General features: G+C 41.0%; 3 protein-coding genes across 14 annotated transcripts in view; 2 read left to right on the forward strand and 1 right to left on the reverse strand.

The window, feature by feature from the left end:
* The window catches only part of pcm1 (pericentriolar material 1), a 22,978-nt gene extending 14,440 nt beyond the window's left edge, over positions 1 to 8,538 (reverse strand). For 3 of the 7 annotated variants that reach the window (XM_086295306.1, XM_086295307.1, XM_086295300.1), the window contains exons 1-12: positions 8,186 to 8,538; positions 6,885 to 6,999; positions 6,221 to 6,469; positions 4,798 to 5,124; positions 3,505 to 3,675; positions 2,914 to 3,033; positions 2,509 to 2,695; positions 2,056 to 2,165; positions 1,536 to 1,809; positions 1,299 to 1,446; positions 765 to 980; positions 414 to 580 (exon numbers count right to left, since the gene is read on the reverse strand). In XM_086295306.1, the coding sequence (XP_086151432.1) occupies positions 414 to 580; positions 765 to 980; positions 1,299 to 1,446; positions 1,536 to 1,809; positions 2,056 to 2,165; positions 2,509 to 2,695; positions 2,914 to 3,033; positions 3,505 to 3,675; positions 4,798 to 5,124; positions 6,221 to 6,469; positions 6,885 to 6,980 (2,065 nt within the window). In that variant the 5' untranslated portion in view covers positions 6,981 to 6,999; positions 8,186 to 8,538. Of the gene's footprint in view, positions 1 to 413; positions 581 to 764; positions 981 to 1,298; positions 1,447 to 1,535; positions 1,810 to 2,055; positions 2,166 to 2,508; positions 2,696 to 2,913; positions 3,034 to 3,504; positions 3,676 to 4,797; positions 5,125 to 6,220; positions 6,470 to 6,884; positions 7,000 to 7,400; positions 7,615 to 7,642; positions 7,800 to 8,185 lie in introns of those variants that run through there. The other 4 variants (XM_086295304.1, XM_086295301.1, XM_086295303.1 and 1 more) reach the window with 4 other exon arrangements.
* Positions 7,818 to 11,322, forward strand: sart1 (spliceosome associated factor 1, recruiter of U4/U6.U5 tri-snRNP). The gene is made up of 2 exons (XM_086295308.1): positions 7,818 to 8,605; positions 8,773 to 11,322. Exon 2 carries the CDS (start codon positions 8,780 to 8,782, stop codon positions 11,087 to 11,089), a length of 2,310 nt encoding a protein of 769 aa, XP_086151434.1. The 5' UTR covers positions 7,818 to 8,605; positions 8,773 to 8,779; the 3' UTR covers positions 11,090 to 11,322.
* Positions 11,323 to 12,685: 1,363 nt separating this feature from the next.
* osbp (oxysterol binding protein) lies at positions 12,686 to 22,368 on the forward strand. Of its 6 annotated transcripts, none has more exons than XM_086295310.1 (21): positions 12,686 to 12,964; positions 13,752 to 13,922; positions 14,188 to 14,396; positions 14,527 to 14,689; positions 14,786 to 14,897; positions 14,990 to 15,188; positions 15,301 to 15,415; positions 15,502 to 15,565; positions 15,663 to 15,830; positions 15,921 to 16,166; positions 16,414 to 16,534; positions 16,753 to 16,856; positions 16,985 to 17,080; positions 17,361 to 17,545; positions 17,674 to 17,903; positions 18,083 to 18,121; positions 18,311 to 18,358; positions 18,871 to 18,909; positions 19,025 to 19,057; positions 19,187 to 19,225; positions 19,595 to 22,368. In XM_086295310.1, exons 2-21 carry the CDS (start codon positions 13,789 to 13,791, stop codon positions 19,735 to 19,737), a joined length of 2,487 nt encoding a protein of 828 aa, XP_086151436.1. In that variant the 5' UTR covers positions 12,686 to 12,964; positions 13,752 to 13,788; the 3' UTR covers positions 19,738 to 22,368. The 6 variants fall into 6 exon arrangements, with proteins under 6 accessions (XP_086151436.1, XP_086151439.1, XP_086151440.1 ...); XM_086295312.1 differs by lacking the exon at positions 12,686 to 12,964 and adding an exon at positions 12,989 to 13,154; XM_086295313.1 differs by lacking the exon at positions 18,083 to 18,121.
* Positions 22,369 to 22,833: the final 465 nt, after the last annotated feature.

Here is a 22,833-nt window from a genome sequence, read left to right on the forward strand (position 1 = left end):
ACATGGGTTGTCAAACAAGCGGCAGACTTTCACACCAGCATTACAAACTTACTCTCAGACTGTACTACAGTCTAAGAGAATGGTTGGTGAGCAATTTTTACAATTTTTTCTACAGCAGTTTAGCAGCAGTCAACCTTGTTGCTTTTATTTTGAAAGTTTAAACCCCAAATGGTAGATAGCCCCGCAAGTCCTTCCCATGTCATATTTTCCCTACTGGCTAGCTCAATCTGTTATGTAATTCAGGTGCCGTACTCCAACTACACCGTCTTGGACTGAAACTAAAATTAAAAAATTAAGTGCAGTATAAGCTTATATAAGCCTATTATGACTAACTCTGTTATTCAACTCACATATTCTTATTTATAAAATAACACTAACACCATCAAGTGTGTGTCAGTCTGTGCAGTGTGTACCTATAGCTGAGGGGATGTTGAGGCTTCGAAGGTTTGCTGCTGACCGGTTGTTGATCTCACATTCAGTGTTGAGCCTGCCGTCCCAGTTGTTTGTGGCGCCACTCCTGGGGCTGCGCCCGTTGGTCAGGCTGTTCAGGTCTGCCCAGTTCCCACCGCGCTGTGGGTTCCTAAACAGATAAGGTGCAGTGACCGTTGCGGTGTAGAATTACTTACACACAATCACCTAATTACTAATGCTATCATATTGCAACTTGGAACCAGTGACAATAATAACCATTTTAACAAAAGATACTGAACTTGTTAACAAAGATTAAGAAATTCAAAAAACATTTTATTCATTAAGTTACCCACCTGATGTTAGTTACAGGCTGGCGGTTCTCCTGCTCCGAGTCAAACATGGCCTCAAACATCGAGCCATCCTCCGTCTCATCTTCCTCGTCCTCCTCCTCATCATCGTCATCTTTCACGTTTTCATTTACTGCGTCTACCATCATATCAGAAGTCTGCTCGTAGTACTGGACCAACTCTCGCAGTTCATTCAAGCGCTTGTGGACCTCCTTCAGCTTCCTGCAGGAAGTGAATGAAATGTGAGTATATGCTAGGTTTAATCATTAAAAATTAAGTGACAGGCCAGGAAAATATTTTCACATTTCTCTTCCTTTTCAAAGGCTAAAGTATAGAAAAAAGAAAATAAAGACTGCCATAAACGAGGAGGTCTAGTGTCTTGTTCAAGAGCACTTTAGAAAAGGATGAAACTTGTCAACAGGAGGCCGTGTGGAAGGTTTTGTGACGTCAATGTTATACTATATCCCCACTCCCTGTACAGCAACCTGCTGTTGATATTTGACCTGCCTATTCAAGCTGTGTCTTTGTTTGCGTACGCACCTGAGCTTATCTGCTGAGTTGGAGCTGTCCTGCTGTTGTGTAATTGAAGGATGAAAGGAAGTTGAGGCTGAGGCCCCAGAGGTCAGAGTGGATGGAAACTCTGAAGATCCCCCCATACTCAGACTGTACTGTGCTGACAAGCCGCGACCTAAGTGAATCCACACGCAATTCATCAACAACTTTAGAAGAATAAAAGCCATGTAATGGTTGAAAAGAATGCCTTAAAAATACTCATACGTGAGTTATTATTGAGTGTCTGGTCTCTGAGTGAATGCAGCTCCTGCAGGATCTTGTCCATGGTCTGCTTTTTGTCTTGAAGTTCCTGGAGTTTGGTGAGTTTGGCGCTGGCAGCTGTTGCTCCAGTGTCTAGACCAGTGTGTGGGCCAGAGGCAGAGTGGAGGAGCGGCCTGTGTTGAGGGGGGCCAACAGGCTGCGGAGTCCTAGACCAGCACACCTCTCTGGAGAGGGAAAGACTCTCTGCCTGACGCCGGTTATCTGGCACCGCTTTAGTCTACAGGGAGGATTTTTCAAGATTTGACATGAGTTGTCAAATGAGTGGCAGACTAACGCCATTCACACCAGCATTACAGATTTACTCCCAGACCGTACTAAACAAATAGTCTGACATGACTGGCTCTGATGGAACTGATATGAATCTAATGTAAATCTAAAGTCTGTAGACTGATGGCTCAAACAGAGGGGATAAAATTATATGATTTATGGACATGAGAGAGTAAATTTACAGTTTCTACCATACCTGAGAGTCATGAAGCTGGTTGTGGAACCGCTGGATCAAATCGTTTAACTCATCATTGAGTTCTGAGGTGATGCTCAGACCAGAAACGCTGCCTGTGGTTTCTGTGACAACTAATAACAACAAAGAAATTAAGAGAAAAAAAAAAAAGAAAAAAAAAACAAACAGATTTATTTGTGTCAGTCACTGAATATAAATTTCAACTCTTAACACCTTTACCAGAGAATACTGATTAATGTTTGTAAATACATTAGCTCTGCTGAATAAATATTTCCTGAGAATATTCCATCTAAGATGTCAGGAATGCATAACCGACCGTTTGTGAGACAAATCGTTTTAAATTTTTCCTCTAAGACCAATTTACACAACGATGTGATGTGAATGATCATTCTAACCCTACACACTAATAGTCTGTACACAGTGATTATGCCTGTCACTTTTTACTGTATATCTCACCAGTGTCTTCAATCACAGCGAGTGCCTGCTCTGCACTGTACTGCATGGCCATTAGAGCTTCCTGTCGGCCCTGCAGGGCCCTGAGCTGCTCCTGCTGCTCCAGCATCTTCTTCAGCAACTCGTGCTGCTTACGCAGATTCTCCAATTCTTCTTTCTGGTCAGCACGCATGGCTTCTGGCCTTCCTCCCTAACAATGCAAACCCACAGACAGTCAGCATTATTTTACCAAAAGCCATGTTAACAATACTGTACTGCTACTGAACAAGAAGGTTAGAAGAAATAAATAAGACAAGATAAAAGCCAGAGGAGGGACAAAATGTTTAGTTTCCATTTTCTCATCACAGAACTCAAAGACAAAACAGAGTGTGTACGTACTGCACATATGTATATAACAGCTGTACATACTGTTGCATTTGAAGCATCTGAAGATCGAACTTCTGTGTTAAGAGAAGTGCTCTCTGCCACTGAACCTGAGCCAACTGCAGAGTCCAGCGTCCCCACATCATCTTCCTCATTCTCCTGTGCCTATAAAAGCAGCAGAGAGAACAATCAGTGATTGTAAAAAAGGATAAAATCAAGAACTGGCATGCCTATATACTCCCTCTCGACTGCAATAGATGGTGATGATAATTAATTGGTAGACTACAAGGCTTAAGACTAAAATGTATCTTTCTAGAAATTTTAATTTCTCAGAGAAAATATTAAATAAAACTACACAAAAAATTAATAATAATAAAAAAAATCACAGAACAATAAAAAATGGTAGTTACAGTTTTTATAGCATATTATAGCTTAAAATATGATTAAACTATTTATTAAATAGCGTGTGGAATAGCCCAAAGACAACAAACTACTGTAGTTATGAAGAAGCCAAATTTGTAAAAGAAAATAAATAAATAAATAAATAAAAATAATAATTTCCAAATGATGTTAAAAGCATGAAGCAGATTCTAAAAGATATTCGGGTGGAGCTGGAGAAACAAATATCAAATTTACCAGCATTTTCTGCAGGAACCGTAAATAGGACTTCTCCTGCTCCTTGAGGTGGTCGATGAGATGAGAAAGACGCTCCACGTTGGCCGGCACGTCATTTTTTTCCACCAGGTCATCCCGCATGGAGCTGGCCTTACTGATATACTCGCGGATCTGTACCAATTTGCTCACCACCTGAGACCAAAGAAAAAGAGGAGGGTGGTGTAAGGGTGTGGGTTTCAGATTGAAAATAAAGAGTAGACTGAGAAAGACTGTAGGATAGGTGAGCAAGCATCTGTAAGGAAGGCTCAGACTGGGCTAAACAAGGGCAAGAAAGGGGGTTGGGCGGAAACACTGGGCACAGAGGGTGGCATATTTATAAAGTGCCCTAAATACAGCCTCGTTTCAGCTGCACTGGCTCTCCCTCACTTTCATCCTAGTTCTCGTTTCTCAGAGTTGAGTGCAGTAACACACGGACGACGACACATATATGTATGGATAGGTTATTTCACTTGCATAAAATATAAATATCAAGAAAAGATCAAAAATTTTCATTGCATCTCAGTCAAATTAACTATAAACATAAATGTGTGTGTTTTTGGTAAGTGCCATTTACCTGCAACACTTCAACAGTCCACACTCTGTCTTTGCTGGAGGTCTTGTACCTGCCCCATAAACTAACTATAATTGCTATTCACCACGTGTAGCTGGTTTTAGGCCTTGTTCCTTGCTTGCAAACATTTCTTTGCAGCATCTGAATGTTAATATTATATACCACAGATAACAATATAACCCCTTTTTTGCAATTTTACATTGAGTAACATTCTTAAACTTTTAAAGTAGGCATTCATAGCAACTAAGCATCCACTCAGCCACTGCAAACTGATATTAACTTATTTTTAGATGTTCCAAAGTTTTTTTTGCTGAAGTTTTTCCAACTTATGAATTATTCAAATGATATTGGTTGCATCCACTTCAAACATAGTGTTGCATTTAAAAATAACAAGCAAGTTAGCAGTTTCAATACTTCACATGTCATTTTTGTCCTGTTTTGATCAATACAAGGTTTCAATGATGTGCAAACATGTTTAACACACTGTTAAAGATTCAAGTTCCCAAATAGATCTCCTCTAACTGCTTTAAAAAGTCTTATTTTCCTCATAGCACCATAGGCTGGTCAGAGTTTTCAATCATTAAAATTCCTATCTACTTAATGGATTGATATGTCTGCAAACTGCTCTCCACTCAATCATCAAAACTCCAAGACATCAAGCGGACATCAAACAACAGATCAAATTAGTAACAACAAAACATTACCTGGCTGCTGTCTATTCTCGGCTCTCCTCTGCCATGTTCCCTGTGCGACGAGGGCAATCTGTCTGTGCTGCCATGACCGAGCCTCGGAGGTTCCTTCGTAGGAACGACAGGAGTTAATGTGTCTCTGAGTCCTTGGCTCTGCTTCTTAGTTTCCTTGGTGATCACTGGAGTAGCCGGGGCAGAGGAGGAGGGGGGGAGCAGCTCCTTGCTTTTGTTAGTGTTTACATGCAGAGGTAGGAAGTTATAGGGCTTCTTGTTCTCGACAGCTAACTGGCGCTGGTTGTTGGCAGCTGTGACGCGCCCCTGGGAGTCACTGCCGATGCTCCTCTGAGTAAGAAAAGTCATCACAAATCAGACAAATCACCACTCAAAGTTTTGGGTATTTTTTATTTTTTTATTTCACAAACTGCAAGTGAAGTAAATGTTCAGAATTTTGTTTCTTTAAAGCAAACATCTGACAAAGGATAAATGAATATTGTAAAGGTATGTAATTTTATTTATATATTTATCTAACTGCCTTTTTTTTTTTTTTTTTTTTTTTTTAAACACTCTCCTCAACTTCTAGCTTTCTCCACTAATGAAGAGCCAAACAAATAGTTATATATTAACAATCTTCTCTTTTGCTTTCTCCATTTACAATCCCCAAATTCATCTCCCACGCTTGTGTGCCGCTCTGTCATTCTGCCACCCACACTGGTGCAACAGAACAAGGTCAGTCAAACAACTCTGTATCAAACTATGAAAAATATTCTGCTATCACTTCCCGCAGCGACTGCTGAAGTGCCACAGCAGATTTAATCACTAACTTTTTAGTTTGACGGTATGATAAGTGTAGCCTGACAGATACTGGGACTTCTGAGATCATTACCATATAAATTAGTTAATAAACCTGATGTTTTAATGAATCTGACTACTGAATATTTTTGTTCCCAACCGGCAACAAAAGCAACCAAATTTTTTAAGTGAAACAAAGAAATGCGAAGGCTGGGACACCCGAAGCTGAAAAATAAACTGTCCCTGACTCTGGTAGCCAAGCTATAACATTTTTTTGTGTCATTTCCCAGTTGAAATTTATACCAATGATATGTCTGCAACCTGCTCTCATGAGCCAGTATGACTTGTAAGCCTTACTCCATTCCTGTGGCATGCATGTGCATTCCTGTAATTGTTTTTCCTAAAAGACAGCAGCCATATTCATCCAGTCACAGGAAACACTGTCAGATTATAAATTCTGTATTGTGTTACTGCACAACAGCTCTTTGAACAGAAATCAAAAGCAACAAATGAAGCCAGTCAACATTTTTATACAACACCACCACCTGAGACGGGACATAGGTGTCATATCACTAACAGTAAGTCATGCAAGCCACTTTTTAGTAATCTATCACAGTAATACCCATTAACAAAAAGCAAAGCATTTTACCTCATCCAGGTCTGTAAAATTGATCCTCTGCCGGAGTTTGTCTAGTTCAGCCTGGTCCGGTACAGACATTTGGGTCGTGTACTTCATATGGGGGAAGGAATGAGGAGTGCGTGCTCTCCTGCGACCTGCCCCAGGAGTGGACTCTGGCGAAATATCATTAGTGAGGCGGCTTTCCACCACCGCAGCTGACAGCTTTTTCTTGTTTTTCTCTGATGATCGGTTGGCTTTCTTCTGCTGTACACCCCAATCCTTAGGAAAGCACACACAAAAAACAACATTTGAGGTTAATTATTATTCAAGGTAAAATCAATGAAATGTATTTATTTTAAAGGAGAGTGCAGTTTAACATAGTTCCAAAATGGACATGAAACTGATCAGAATCAGAATGAGAGAAGCTTTATTAATCCCGTAGGGAAATTGATTGACAATTAATTACATAATACTATCAAAACAAAACTAAAATACACAGTGTAAATAGCATACAAAAGAAAGTAGGATAGACGGCTATAAATGGGAGTTACCATAGTGTTTATATCACTTGGTAGAAAAAAAAGATAATGAGCTGTACTTCAAAAAGAGAAAAGTCCTTTATTGTCATTGTACATGTACAATGAAATTATGGGGCTTCTACCATTCTGACATTCAGCATTGGGCCAGCCCTTACCATGTTGTTCAGCCTATCTTCAAGACTGCAATTGCTTACAGTCCAGTTGTGCAGCTCTTCTGCACTGTCATCAAAAGGTGTACCTCCAGTTGCCATGCTACCCTCCTACAGCTTGCTGAAATTCACAAAAATTGTCATACTGGTCAGCACAGAAAAAGCACTCAAAATAAGTAAGCAAATAAAGTAACACACAACTATATCAAAATGACACCCCGTGTGGTTAAGCAAACGCTTCTTAAAAGCTTGCTGGAATCCACAACAGAAAGACACCACACTGAACCACGGACTGAATTAAATCAATTTCTTCAATGACAGACAGGGCATTACGCATCTCATTAAAACGAACTTGACCTTGTTCATAATTTAACTTTATGACTAAGGTCACTTGGCTAATCGTATTTAGCTATTAATAACAACGTACGGTTGATTAAACAGGCTCTGAATAAAACTTCATCAACGCTTCACATGATGGACAGTCACAGTTAACGGTAAAGCTAAATATGCATCAGTTCTTACCAACAGAGTTTAATTAGCGGCTTTATTTTAAAGCTCGAAAGCATCAGTACCTCTGCGCTGATCACATAAACGTGCCGTCTGTTTCGGTACCCTGTCTCTGAGCGCTAGCTACCGTTTGGTTATTGTATGTGGCCCGCTCGGATTCCCGGGGAAAGCTAAGCTATGACATACTCCCCCCAGCGCGCGGCGGCTTCTAGCGCGAGCTTCATTCCTGTACTCCGCAGGAGAATTTATAATATTACCAACAAGAAGTCCAGCGACGAGTATTGCAGCAGCTGGTGTTGGCTATAAACACAAACCCTAGTATCAGCGTACACATCATATTTGCTAAACTTCACTAGCACAACACTTGTGACCTAGTTCCGTCCCGCAATCGCCATGGCAACCCCGACTAACCCGTACCAGCTAACCCGGTGTTTAACCTTTACGCTGGTCTACAAAAGAATGAGAAAACTAGTGTTGCTAGCGAGTGGCTAAAGTTGTCAAGCTTGCCGATGGAGCTGGCTAGTACTAACCAGCTCCCAGGCTCGCCGTAGCAGCTGCTCGCAGTGCAGCTAACTTTAAATGTATAGGTAAAAGTTCGGTCTCACAAATATCTCGCGTAACGACAGCTGAAATACACTTAAAAGCTGCAAATTCGGTCATTTATGTGGATAACTTAAGGTCTGAATAACTTCTGTGCCACCGCACATTAGCATCAACGTAGCTGTACCAAAACGTATCATGTTAAGTGATGGCTTTTGGTCATTTTGTTAGGACTGCACTTGCTAAGGTAGCTAGCTTACGTTCCAAGATAAGAAACGGTGGTGTCACCGTTCAGAGCCAGAAACGGACAGAGATGTTGTTGCCCGTCGTTGTTCTTCATATACGCCAGAAAGAGCTTCACAGATTCTCTCTTCGTCCGGTGAAATCCATTTAATTATTAGCAACGTTTCCGAGACGCACCAACTAATGGACGCATCCCTAGCGTGACATAACATATACACTCCCGCACGGCAGGCGGCGTCAGCCTCTGGCTGACGATCGCAGGAAGTGCGTTTTCAGGAAACAGCAACACTGTCGTACGCTGTTTTTTGTTCTTAAACTTACACGAACGTGGTGTGAGGTTATTTACACTGGCCTGAAGAAAACATACAGCCGACCATTCTAGTCCCTTACCGAGATTGGATTTTGAACGCAAATTTCAATCTTTGCCTTCGAACTACGTAAGTTGTGGCTTCGGTTAATGACTTAGTTTTCATAGCTTATGTAAGCTAGTTAGCAAGGGAAAGCTAACCGCTTTCCCGTCATCAATCAAATCTTAAAATTGTCAAAGCTAGCGGTTTTATTTTTCACTGCTTGCATTTTTAATTGTTGTTGTTGTAATTTTCAGATAAACGATGGGTTCGTCTAAGAAACATAAGGAAAAGAGCCGCGATAAGGACACAGAGGAGCGCCGTCGTGAACATAAGAAACATCGCCACAAGGAGCGCGACAGAGACACTTCGGACCGAGACAAGGAGAAAAGAAAGCGCTCCAGGTCCAGGGAAAGAGGCAGACGGGAGAGCCGTGGGAAGGGTGAAAGGAGCAGCGGGGAACCACGAGTGAAGAAGGAGAAAGTAGATGCGGGATATGAGGAAAGCAATACTGAAGTGCAGCCTCAATCTGCGAGCGGAGATGCATCTCTCAGCATCGAGGAAACAAACAAACTCAGGGCAAAGTTGGGTCTGAAGCCTCTGGAACTGAATGAGAACAAGAAAGAGCTTGGGACCAAAGAGGAACCCATGGTTGCAGAGACCATCAACCCCGTGGTCATCCAGCAGCAGAAAGAGATGAGAGAGAAGCTTGCAGCTTTGAAGGAAAAACGCAAACTCAATCTGAAACTGGGGAAAGTCAAAACCCTAGCTGAGGATGACTGGCTGGATGACACATCCTCCTGGGTCGAGAGAAGCAGAAAGCTGGCAAAAGAAAAAGAAATGGCAGAAAAAAGAGCCAAACTTCTGGAAGAGATGGATGAAGAGTTTGGTGTCAGCAATCTGGTAGAGGAGGAATTTGCTCAGATTAAACAGGATGCGTACACATCTCGAGATTTAAAGGGACTCATAGTGCAGCACAAAGTAGAGTCTTTCTCTGAGGGCCAGACTGTCATCCTGACCCTTGAAGACAAAGGTGTTTTGGAAGAGGAGGAAGATGTGCTGGTAAATGTGGGACTGGTGGACAAGGAAAAGGCAGAAAAGAATGTGGAATTAAAAAAGAAAAAGCCAGATTACAAACCTTACGAAGAAGAGGAGAGCGTTGACGACATGGTTTCATTTAAATCTCGCTCTGTTCTGTCAAAGTATGATGAGGAAATTGAAGGTGAGAAGAAAAAGAGCTTCCGGTTGAATACAGGTGGTTTTGCAGATGGAGAGCGAGAGCGCGAGCTCCAGGCCATGAAAGAAATGCTGCGAAATCAGGCCCAGTCCTTGGAAATGCCTGCGCTCTCTATCGCCTCGGAGTACTACACACCACAGGAAATGGTGGGCTTTAAAAAGACAAAACGTAGAGTGAAGAAGATCAGGAAGAAGGAGAAGACATCCACTGCAGATGACCTTCACCTCGATGACACCCGCAGCTCTGACTTTGGCTCCAGGACACGTGGCCGAGGCCGCAAACAGGAGGATGATGAAGACCAAGAAGTAAAGAAAGAGGAGAAGGTGGTGACGCATGAAATCCCCCTACTGTCTGACGACATCAGGATGGCAGAAATGGACATAAGCGACGATGAGGAATTTACCCCTCCTGAGCCAGCTGTAATTGAGGAGGATGAGGCAGAGCAGGAGCTGCAGAAGCAGTTGGAGAAGCAGAGGAAGCTGAAGCAAATGCAGCTCCTGAAAGACTCTGGGGCGAAGGTGGCAGAGCAGGTTAAGAAGCTTGTTAAAGATGACAATGAAGACGATCCTGACAAGAAGAACAACATTGTTTTCAATGCTACCTCAGAGTTTTGCAGAACCCTGGGTGATATCCCAACATACGGACTGTCAGGCAACAGAGAGGACCAGGAAGACATTATGGACTTTGAACAGGAGGAGGAAAAAGATGATGCTGGAGGTTCAGACTCTGACATGGATGAGAATGTTGGATGGAGCACAGTTAACCTGGATGAGGAACAAAAACAACCAGATTTCGCCACAGCCTCTGCCACCATTTTGGACGAGGAGCCCATCGTCAACTCCGGCCTCGCTGCTGCCCTGTTGCTGTGCAAAAATAAGGGTCTGTTGGAGACTCAAATGCAGAAAGTAGCACGTGTCAAAGCGCCAAAGGGTGCCCTGCCCAATGGCGACTACTGCATCGAGGACAAGATGGGCTTTGATGACAAGTACAGCCGCAGGGAAGAATACAGAGGCTTCACGCAAGACTTCAAGGAGAAGGATGGCTACAAGCCTGACGTCAAGATTGAGTACGTGGACGAGTCTGGGCGGAAACTCACTCCAAAAGAAGCTTTTAGGCAGCTCTCCCATCGATTCCATGGAAAGGGGTCTGGAAAAATGAAGACCGAGAGGAGGATGAAAAAGCTGGAGGAAGAGGCGTTGCTGAAGAAGATGAGCAGCAGCGATACTCCTCTGGGAACTGTGGCTTTACTGCAGGAGAAGCAAAAATCCCAGAAAACGCCATATATTGTGCTTAGTGGGAGTGGAAAGAGTATGAATGCAAACACCATTACTAAATAAGCATGAAATAAGTGTATTATAATTGTGTATAATTAACGTAGAAACATTCAAGTACATAGATAAAATACACCACACACATACACATCTTTTAATTAATGTCTACGATTTAATGTCCTAGTTTATAGAAGCTGCATTGTTGTGTTGAAGAATTGTTCAATAAAATCAGTACAATTCAGAGGAAGTGTTTGGTTTTTCCTTGTGTTTGGAATTTACATGATTAATTCAGATCACAGCTATATTAAGTCATAAAAACAACAAAATTATTTCTCTAATATTGTAGGTTATTTACTTTACCACAAAAAAGATTACTGTACCTGTGAACTAGTGCTATATAAAAACCTGGAAATATTGAATTGAGCACTGTGTGTTTAAAATGCCTTTTAGTTTCATGAAAGCTGTTTGAGTAGGGTCTGTAATTGTGCCCTGGCAAATATAGCAGGTGCATTTAATTTCAATATTTTTAATGGAAACTACATGACAGGAATTAATGCAAACATAAGTGCATTATGGGTGCACACATTGACTAATTACCCAAAATATAACAATATAAACTCACTGGCCACTTCTTTTCAAATACTTGTTAATAAAAAATGTCTAATAAACCAATCAGATGGTGTAGACATACTTAAGATAACTTCCTGAATTTGAAAATGAGCACCAGAATAAGGATGAAGGGTGATTTCAGTGGCACTGGTGTTGGTACAAGACGGGCTGGCATGAGTACTTCAGAAAATGCTGATCTACTGTGATCTAGATGCAAGATCACATCTTTGGAATAGTGGTGTAGTAGGAGATTCACAAAGTGGATCTGCAGCAATGAAGATGCGGTCATGTCAATATGGACCAAACTCTGAGGAATGTTTTAAGCACTTTGCTCAATCTATGCTACAAAGAATTAAAGTAGTTCTGAAAGCAAAAAAGGCTCCAACCTGGAGGACTAAACTCTTAGTTATACGTTAATACATAATCTGTAAGTTCTCATATAAACTGGGCTGAAAGTCATGCTATACATACAACAATGTAGTTTGGATTTTTTTTTAAAGGAAAAGTAGATAAATGAACTTATTTTACATGCATAATACCATTCATATTGCTTTACACTGTAAACCAGAACAATACTAATGGGGCATAGCCAGTTGATTCAGATGTAAAGGTATTTATAAATATACATACCTTCTTTGAATTAGTATGAGAATGAGTATGGACATTAAGCATGTTTTCTTTACACTGATATAGCCTGCTTCTTTTTTGTCTGTGGAGAACCACAGACATTATTAGAGAGACAAAGACCCCTGAACTGAAACGTATGGGAGAATTCTACAATAGCAAAGATAGTATACATAGATACAGACATTCATACACTACGACAATTATAGTATAATAGTAATTATTTTTTGCATTATGTGATAAAATTATTTTTCAAACAAGGGATAAATAAAGTTTTTTCTCATGATCAAAAACGTCAGCAAACCGTTTTGTTGTTGTTGTTGTTTTTTAAGTTATTAAGTAGTGAAGATAATTTATGGGATGGTTAATTTTCAACTATAGAGTCTTACCAAATAACTTTGAGTCGTTTTTTTTTTTTTTTTCATTTTCACTGCAGGTAACATGTATGTGTAACATTGCATGTGACAAATAAAGGCTTGATGGATTGTATTACATTGAAAATAAGAAAACAATATCTGGATCTTCACAGGGCGTACAACCATTTACATCAACTGCCGAGAGGCGTTTAGATTGACTGGCGGAACTTAAGCGCACGGTTTAGATGCTGGTCGAACCCTATTTTGTTGCACAACCTGTAGCAAAGTGGTTAGCGAAGCAAAAACTAGCGAGCTAACGTCGCATCATCAAGCTCGATATGCCCGCCCATCGGTGAGTCTTGCAGCTATATTACATTAAGTTATGCATCGGATGGATGCATAGTGAGAGGGCTGCACGGTTTAAAACGATAATTGTCAACGTCTGCGGCGTGTCAGCTTTTCCAAAGCTTCCTGTTGTTTAGCTAACCGCAAGCTTAGTGACAGCGGGCAGAGTTTTAAGTAGCTTTGATGTGGTATTCGGGGTAAATTGACTATCAGTATCCATGCTGTTAATTTGACACTTCCATGTAATCCTACGAGACCAAGGGAACGGTTGAGCTCACTGTTATCGGCGCTGAGCTGTGTTTTCTGGATGTTTATTAGTTTCCTTCAAACGCGATAAAACTGTAGCGAAGCAGGTTATTGGAGTCGTGTCAGCGTCCCTCAGCTCGTTTTGTTTTCACTGGAAGGTGCCACGACAAGCCTAAAAGTTTCACGGAGCCAGAGCTAGTGCCAGTGTTGAGTCATTTTTTTTTTTTTACCTTTGACAAGCGTGGCTATGTAGGTTTAATTCTGATGACTCGGTAAACATAAACATAAGTGATTGCAGCCGATCTTAGTGGCGCAGGTTGAATCTGCTTCCGTTACCCGTAACGCATTGTGTCTTATATAGCCAAAGATTGATGAATTATATGGTTATAAGATGGTATAAACTTTAGGGTGTAGTTACAATGTGTCTTGATTTACTGTAAGTGTGATGTCTTTATAGTGAGCTTGTATCATGCACATCATGTATCAAATGTGATGTGCATGACACAAACTTTACAGTAATGCACCTGTAAATGTTTTTCTCTCCACAGCCTGTAACATCACTCAGTGAAAGCACAGGCTGTTGTGATGTCAGAGCCAAAGTCCCCTACTCCGACCCCTGGAGACACATACAAGGGTTGGCTCTTCAAATGGACGAACTACATAAAAGGTTACCAAAGACGCTGGTTTGTTCTCAGCAATGGCTTGCTCTCTTACTACAGGTAAGTTATATGAAGAATACTGAAGCTATAATAATTTGCAATGAATTTACTCTATTCCAAGCTCAAAAAGAAATTGCAAAAGTATAGCTTAAAGAGGATCCATGCATTAAAATTTTATTATAAGTATGCCTTGTAATAAAGGCCTTTTTACAGGACAGCAACAGAACCACAATAACACCACAAAGCCATCTGAGCAGTACACATCTATAAATGTAAGTGATTTGCAAACTGCAGATTTGACTGCTGTTGTCGTCTCTGTCTTCAGGACTCAGGCTGAGATGGGTCACACATGCAGAGGCACCATTAACTTGGCCACAGCCAACATTGCTGTGGAAGATTCGTGCAATTTTGTGATTTCTAATGGAGGGGCACAGACCTATCACCTGAAGGCCAGCTCCGAAGTAGAGCGCCAGCGATGGATCACTGCTTTGGAACTTGCAAAGGCGAAGGCTGTCCAAATGCAGGCGGAATCTGGTAAGAGGGACTCTTACCAGAGGACAATGCAGGGGACTCCATAGAGAAAGCTTACAAAGCACCCAGAAGCAAACTCTTTCACTGAATTGTGTTTGTGTTGACTAATGACACTCTCTGTTTTCTTCCTTAGATGACTCAGGTGACGATTTCCCTGCAGTCTCGCCAAACTCAGGACAGGGTGGAGACTGCCGTAACACAGAAATCCAGTCTACATTACGCACACTTAACAGCAAAGTGGAGGATCTTGCCACCTGCAATGATCTCATTGTCAAGCATGGGTCTGCTCTCCAAAGGTAGTACTTACTAACAGACTATTATCCATTAACTAATCTTTTTTTTTTTTTTTTTAATTACGCTTACCCATTAAAATCTTTATTTCACAATTTTAGGTCTTTATCAGAACTTGAAGGACTTCGTGTCGCAGTGGACATGGGAGAAAAGGTCAAACAAGTCACAGAGAGAGCCACGCTGTTCCGAATTACATCCAATGCCATGATCAACGTAAGTCAATCAAGCGTTAATAAAAGTTGAGCAAACAGCTCTCCCCCTGAGTGTGTTACTGATGATGTCTATTTTTTTGCGTGATCCTCTAGGCATGTAGAGACTTCCTTTCCATGGCTCAGAGCCACAGTAAGCGCTGGCAGAAGGCCTTACAGACTGAAAGAGAACAGAGGATACGTCTGGAGGAGACTCTGGAGCAGCTAGCCAAACAGCACAACCACCTAGAAAGAGCTTTCAGAGGAGCAACAGTTCTCCCCCCTTCATTCAGTAATCCTGCCTTAGGAAACAAAGGTGAGAGTCTTTTCATCATCGGAAATTCTTACTCTGCCACCTTCGTTACCGATCTGCTGAGGTCTGTCGAACCGTTAAGTTATTCAGTCTTCCAACTCTTTCTTCATTTCAGGGGGTGTTTCAGGGAAAGCCGATGCCAGTGACGAGGATGATGACAATGAGTTCTTTGATGCTATGGAGGAGCCAGCAGAGTTTATTACTGTCCCCGCTGACCCCAAATATCACAGGTACAAACTGATATTTTCTATTGTCAGACGTTTCTTTTCCTCCACATGTGTTTTGTTTTATCCTTGACTCTTATCCTCTTCTACAGGAGATCTGGCAGCAACATCAGTGGGATCAGCAGTGAGACTGGGACGGATGATCAGTCGGTAAATGTGCGTTAAATTTTTATATCTAATTATTTTTGTATTAACTGCATTACCATATCAAAGCCACCTAACTCCTGCTGATATTTTCTTTATCTTCCATCAGTTTGATGAACTTTCTTTGGCATCAAACCCAGAGTCTCCACAGCTGCTGGAGCTGGAGCCAGTTAGGCAAAGGCGAACTCGTATCCCGGACAAACCAAACTATTACCTCAATCTGTGGAGCATCATGAAGAATTGTATTGGAAAGGAGCTCTCAAAAATACCGATGCCTGTAAGAAATCTGTGCACACAACAGCGTCAATGTGACTTTTCCATTTAAAAATAATCAGAAGTGATGAGATGTGTCTCTGTGAATTTTTAGGTGAATTTTAATGAGCCCCTGTCAATGTTGCAACGTCTGTCTGAAGACCTGGAGTACTACGAACTCCTTGATAAGGCTGCAAAGAGTCATAGCTCTCTAGAGCAGATGTGTTATGTGGCAGCCTTCACAGTGTCTTCCTACTCCACCACAGTCCACCGCACAGGAAAGCCCTTCAACCCTCTGCTCGGAGAAACCTTTGAGCTCGATCGGCACAGAGAGTGCGGTTATCGCTCTCTTTGTGAACAGGTAGTTAAAAAAAAACAAACACACATTGTAAAACACAGAAATGGTCTACATTGCATTGTTTTTTCACAAATTATAATCGTTTTGATTCAGGTTTTACCTGTTTCCATTGCAAACATGCTTTATTTACTCATGTAGTATTTTGTCCTAGTCATGTTTGTTTTCTTAATGCACTCAAAGCCATTGTATAACTACAGTGACCATATGTTAAGCTTCCTGACTCTTCTCTCTCTTTGTTACCTCTTCTTAGGTCAGTCACCACCCACCTGCCGCAGCCCACCACGCCTTCTCTGAAAAGGGCTGGACCCTCAGACAGGAGATAACACTAGCCAGCAAGTTTAGAGGGAAATATCTCTCTATCATGCCTTTGGGTGAGTGCGTGTGTGTGTTTGTATAGCTGCAAACAAAGACACAGCATGCGTGAACAATACACCTGCTAAGCCTGATGTTTTTATCCAGTGAACACCGTCTGTCTTACACTACTGTAATTCACTATTTCAGTGTAGAATTTCATTTTTTCACTTTAGTTCATGGGATATATGGGATACGTTTCCATCACTTGCAACATCATTCCCTTTTCTCTCTCCAGGTTCTATTCAGTGTATATTTGAAAAGAGCAACAATCACTATTCTTGGAAAAAAGTGACCACAACAGTTCACAACATTATTGTTGGGAAATTGTGGATCGATCAGGTAATGCCAAAATGTTTTAGCTTAAACATTATGAAAACATTAGATGTTTTCATATGATGTTTTGATTTTAATCTGCTAGAGAACAAAACACGCAGAACATTTTCTTTCTTTATTTTGTCCTGTGCCAGTCGGGAGAGATAGATGTGGTGAACCACAAGACAGGAGATCGCTGCCACCTCAAGTTCGCTCCCTACAGTTATTTCTCCAGAGATGTACCGAGAAAGGTTGGCTCCTTTTTTTCCTTTTTCTTTTTTTGTGTTTGTTTAAATAAGATAATTTGAGTGAGGTTTCCTCAGGCAGTATTTTCCTTTCAAGATGATGTTATTACATCCACTAGTACATAAGTTGATTCTGTTGAGTCATCCTCATCCTCTTTCCTTCTGCATATGAGCCGTCATTTTCCCAGGAAACTTATAGGAAGCCTTTAATGGCAATGGTTTTATTATTTTCTCTCCTCTACAGCCTGCAATTAACATATCTTAATTAATTAATGTCTCCTTCTAGGTAACAGGAGTAGTAACAGATAAGGATGGAAAAGCGCATTATGTCCTGTCAGGAACGTGGGATGAGAAAATGGAGTTTTCCAAAATTATGCAGAGCAGTAAAGGTGAAAATGGCACTGAAGGCAAACAGAGGACTGTCTATCAGACACTCAAAGCCAAAGAAATCTGGAGAAAGAACCCGTTACCGTAAGTGTTTTAGTCTTAAAGCCTGGCGACGTTCAGAAGTGTGAACGTGTTCTCAAACATTTGGAGCGGAGCTGTTGTAAATACTGCTGCTCTTTACTTTTAATGTTTTTATATTGTTGAATTTGCAGGGAGGGAGCAGAGAACATGTACTACTTCTCCTCTTTGGCTCTGACTCTCAATGAACCCGAAGAGGGAGTTGCGCCAACAGACAGTCGGCGGCGACCTGACCAGCGGTTAATGGAGGAAGGCCACTGGGACGAGGCCAACGCAGAGAAACAGCGTCTAGAAGAAAAACAACGCAGCACCCGTCGAGAAAGAGAGAGAGAAGCTGTGAAAGCAGCCAGCTCACCTGAGGAAGGTAGGACGACGGAGAGCGAGTTTGTGTTTAGCATGGGTTTGATTTTTTTTTTGTTTTGTTTGTATTTGTCTTATATTTCTGTCTGATGTTGTGTCCATTCATCTTTTATCCATTTTTGTCTGTCTTGGTGTTTCTTGTCTTTCCTTTTTTTTTACCCCCCCTCCTCTCTTAATGCTAAGCTGTCACTGAGGCTTCGATCAATGACTCGCCTTTGAAAAGCAAGTACTCAGCTTAGTCTCTTCTCACCTTTGGTGTGAACTTCAGACCGCACAATCAAAAGTGCACACACGAAATGTTTGTGCGTTCAGTATTAAGGTGCTCAGCATCCTCCTCTCTTAATAACAGCTTATTTATATTAATATGTCCCCCCCCCCCCCCCCTCCCCCGTTCCTTTCTGTTTCATTTAGCTGATGCAAAAGAGCCTGCTCCTGCTTCAAGTGAGATTTCTGATGAAAGCAAGTATCATTTTACAGTTTTATACAAAGTGTACTTTTAAAGGTGCTTTGTGTGGCTTTTTTACTGAGCAAGTACCGTTTATGTCCACGGGGTGGTTGCTGGGTGCGTTTGCTGCTATCAGTGACTTCACAGCTCATATGTGTCATTTTGGATGTTCCAGTGATTTTCACTTCCTGGTTATAATGAACAAAACTATAAGTGTAAAGAGATTTTCACTCATTGTTAACTCATGTTCACATTTTAGACCAGCAAAGAGAAGATCTATAATCTAACCCTCTATAGAACCACCTAATCAGGTCAAATCTAAATGACCTATCAGTTCTTAAAGCACAATCAGTTTATTACACAAATCAACTTATTTCTTTGTTACGATTAGTCTGTTGGGCTTTTGTTAAATTTTTGAGCAGAAAATAATGCCTTAGATGCGACACATGGCACTTTTAAAATTTGAAGAAATCTTTTTTATGTGGATTTTGGATGTGTCTTTATGTTTGTGCTGGGTTTTGCTCAGCTGACACTGAGGATTCCCCCCCTCATACACCTGTTGCATGCAAGTAGTCCATTTCGTTTTCACTCACTGTCATTTTCAAATCACAGCAGTTCTGTTATGTCTCAACTTCCAAAGAAGAATCATCCTTTTTTTGTTTTTCTTTTTCTTTTAATAGCCCCTTATGGACCGTCACTCTTCCCTTATATAAGCAAGTATTCTGATCATGATTTAATGCATAGCACCAGTATATCACATTTTCTAGTAATGTAGTTGAATCCTAATGACCAGAAAAACATCCAACTTCCACCATTTTCCTCTTTACAATTTGCTCTCTTAGTGGAAGGCAGGGAAGGCCCTTATGGAGCTCCAGCCAAAAGCAAGTAACATTCATTTCGACTGTTGTCCCATCTCTTAGAGTAGCTGTATACAGCTGTAGAGGCCTCACAACATTGTAGAGTGGCAGTTTGTCTGTGATTGACCAGCATCCTCTGACTCTGAAGCAGCTAGTGTGTTATTTGTGAGCCTGGTCCTCTCCAAGTGGTTATACAGAAAGAGCCCCCTGCATTTTGTTTGTATAGGATGCATCTGAAGATCAAGGTAATGCTAACATTTATTTGTTTCTCATGGGCAGAACTCTGAATGCATATCGGCTTAATTTAAGCATGATATGTAATCCTGGCTGAGTGGGGGCGGGTTAACCTTTACTGTAGCTTCTAAATTGAAACGTTCTTTTCTTTTTCAATAGGTGGCCATCCAGACACCTACCAAGCACTGTGGTTTGAGAAGATGGATGATCCTGTGTCCGGAGAAACGTTGCACATCTACAAGGGGGGTTACTGGGAAGCTAAGGAGCAAGGGAACTGGGATATGTGCCCTGACGTCTTCTGAGCACAGCTGAACAATTTCCCCACTGAGGTGTACAAATGACACGATCGTTAGAGGGACCCCTTTTTCCTATCACATTAATTAGGAAATCCAGTTTGACATCAGCCTAGCCCGTCATCTGACCAACCTCCTTCAGCCCCTCCGTTCAGCAGGATCAAGGTCGGCTGGACTTCGCGTTTAAGTACACACGATTGCCTGTGTGGCATTGTAGTCACCCTGCAGCTGGTTGGTGTTCCTCCCACTGCCTCTCAAACCCTGAAGTTTAGCTTGGTTTTGGTCCACAGCTTCTTCCCAGTCCAGGGTTTTCTGATCCAGCCTTCAGGTTGCAGTTTGCAGCAGCTCTTTCTGAAAATGTCATTCTGCAGTTTCTTTGGATGTGCTATTGTTGGAAGGGTTATTGACCCAGATGGTACCTTTCGATATGAAAGGCTTGCTCTGATAGGTTGAGGTACTACCTAACATGATTAATGTATGTTTTTCTGCCACATTCCTGTTTGTTTTCCAAATACTCCAAAGCCTCCTCAGCACAAAACCACAGCAAGTCAAAGTTAAATCGCATCCTTTTATAATTCCCACAGTAATATCCACGTTACCATTTTCAGGCCACAAGTTTAGCTTTTGGCATTTTGGAGATAAATGAACATATGTTCGATACAGAGATACAGAGCCAGACTGATATAGGATTTCTAAGACTGATATACTGGCCTAAATTTGACACAGTGACCTTTTAATTTTCTTTTTGGGCACATAAACACATTTCCTTAACATTTGTTACATGTATTTATTTATCTACTCGTTTACGCTCTGCCTGACTATGCTCAGAGCATCTGGTTGTGTTTCTGTTGTGTTTCAAACACAGTGTAGCCAACAGGGAAGTGGACAAAGCGTAACATCAACAATCAGAATATTCCTTGTGTTTCTGTGTTCTGCATTTCATTCTCATTTATAGGTCATTCTAAATGCCAATACTGACAAATCGGCAAATAGCTGATATATCAGTCGGCCTCTAATGCAGAATTTGCCTTTGAATTTATAGTGATTTGTGGTGCTGCTTCAACCCCTGAAACAACAACTATGGAGGTATAATATAGCTATATACTAATCTTTTAAAAAAGTGGTTTGAACTGTCTTATTTTCCCCCATTCTAATACTCCTCCTATGCCCTGTAAGTACACCGCAAAGATCCAGAAGTATTTATTATAACTGTGCTGTCCCGCTTATTGGTGGAGTTACTCATATAAAACCTGAATATGGCTTCATACATCGTTCATTTCATACTACAGGAGTAGTAGAGTACTACTGAAATGGCAGTTACTGTTGCAGATGCATTTTTAGGTTGTCTGTGGTCACAGTCACTTAACCTCAGAAAACACTCTTTTTTTGGGGGGGGGGCGTCTTTGCTCAAGAATTGAAACAACAGCTATGACATTTGCGTTTGTGACATTTGCATTGGGGAAAACTGCCCCACTTCTCAAAGCTGATAAATTTCAGATGTATTTTTCTAATTTAGCTTTAAAAGTTTCACTCCTGGTTTCACAGTAGATGTCGAGGCCATCCACGTGAGTTTGTGACTAAATTTAAATCAGCAGATCTGTGCGCTGAGTTGTCACGGAGCTGCGTGGAGTTTACTGCTAACTCGAGGATTTGCAAACTGAGGGCATTTGAAGCGAGTGGTTTGGCCTTTGTGGTTAACTTCAGACTTGGCGAGCATAGCTTTAATCTTGATTACAAATATGTGTGTGCTGTGAGTTTAGATTTTCTTTTTTGTTTTTTTTAAATAGCAATAACAGTGCCTCTGCTCCTACAAGAGGCACAAATTGAAATGCGGGGGTAGCGTTGAGCAAGAACACTAAAGCTGCACAAACCGACTTTTGTCTCGGTCTTTGCTGTTGTTTGTCTCGAGGTGGTGGACTGTACAGGTGATAGAAAGTTTTAATCAATGTCATATTAAAGTGTACTTAAAATAAGCTCTACCAACAAAGATGACAAAAACAGCGCTAGAAAATGATTTCCGTGTGAATACACCAAATAGTGAAATAACTGTGATCATAAGTAGTTGTGTTGATGAAGAATATAAAAAGAGTGATGCACTTTTAAAGTTTTGTTTTGGGGTTTTTTGTGTTTCATTATCATTGTTTACTCCATATGAACATAGTTTCATTTTCTGAATCGAGGGCACCGTGTTACAACATGTAGCTCTTTAGCAACCAAGTTAGCTTTCAGTTTGAAATATTCGTCTTTATTTGTGTTCTGCCACCGTCATCTTCACCGAGGCTCTGCGAGCTATTTAAAAACACTTCTTTATAGAATAGGTGTACAGATTTGTGTCCTCTGTTGTTTTTATTACATGTAACATTTCTGTTTCTGTGTTCGTTTGAATTGTGTGGTTCTGTCATTTCATCTTTATGTTTCTAGTTTTTTTTTTCTGTCGGTTTCCACCAGTTTGATCACTTTGTTCCAGCTAGTGTGTGTTTTTTGTTTTTTGTTTTCCTCCTTTTTTTCTGACTGTCCTCGTCTACAACTGTCCAAAGCTCAGTTGGTCAGATTTTGATGTTGGCTATTGAGATATTTGTATGAGCTTGTTCTGGAAACTTTTCCTAAACCATGTTCAATAAAATATGAAATGAATTACAATTCTAAGGAAACTTTTCACCTTTTTCTGTCCTTTTGATGGAGTTTTTAAAAGGATTGTTTTAGAGCAGGGGTGCTCAATCCCAGTCCTCGAGAGCTACTGTCCTGCAGCTTTTAGATGCATCCCTACTCCAACACAGCTGAATCAAATGTTTGATTACCTCTTCAGCATGCCATCAAGTTTGGAAAAGGCCTGATAACAAGCCATTCATTTGATTCAGCTGTGTCGGAACAAGGATGCATCTAAAAGCTGCAGGACAGTAGCTCTCGAGGACTGGGATTGAGCACCCCTGTTTTAGAGATTGTGGCTGGATTAAAGTCTGAATTGAGATGAACTGCTTATCTTTGGTATTAATTTTATCAACTCTCAACAAAGCGGTTTTACTAATATAATGTATATGTGTAATTTCAAAGCAGATGACTACTTTTTATTTCAACCTGTTTGAATTGCTGTACCCCTTGAAAACA

This window comes from Aulonocara sp. 'chitande type north' Nkhata Bay, linkage group LG6, assembly GCF_057382095.1.
Source record: "Aulonocara sp. 'chitande type north' Nkhata Bay isolate Kocher_YH1m ecotype deep benthic linkage group LG6, A_spYH_male_GT1.1, whole genome shotgun sequence".
Taxonomy (NCBI): Eukaryota; Metazoa; Chordata; class Actinopteri; order Cichliformes; family Cichlidae; genus Aulonocara; species Aulonocara sp. 'chitande type north' Nkhata Bay.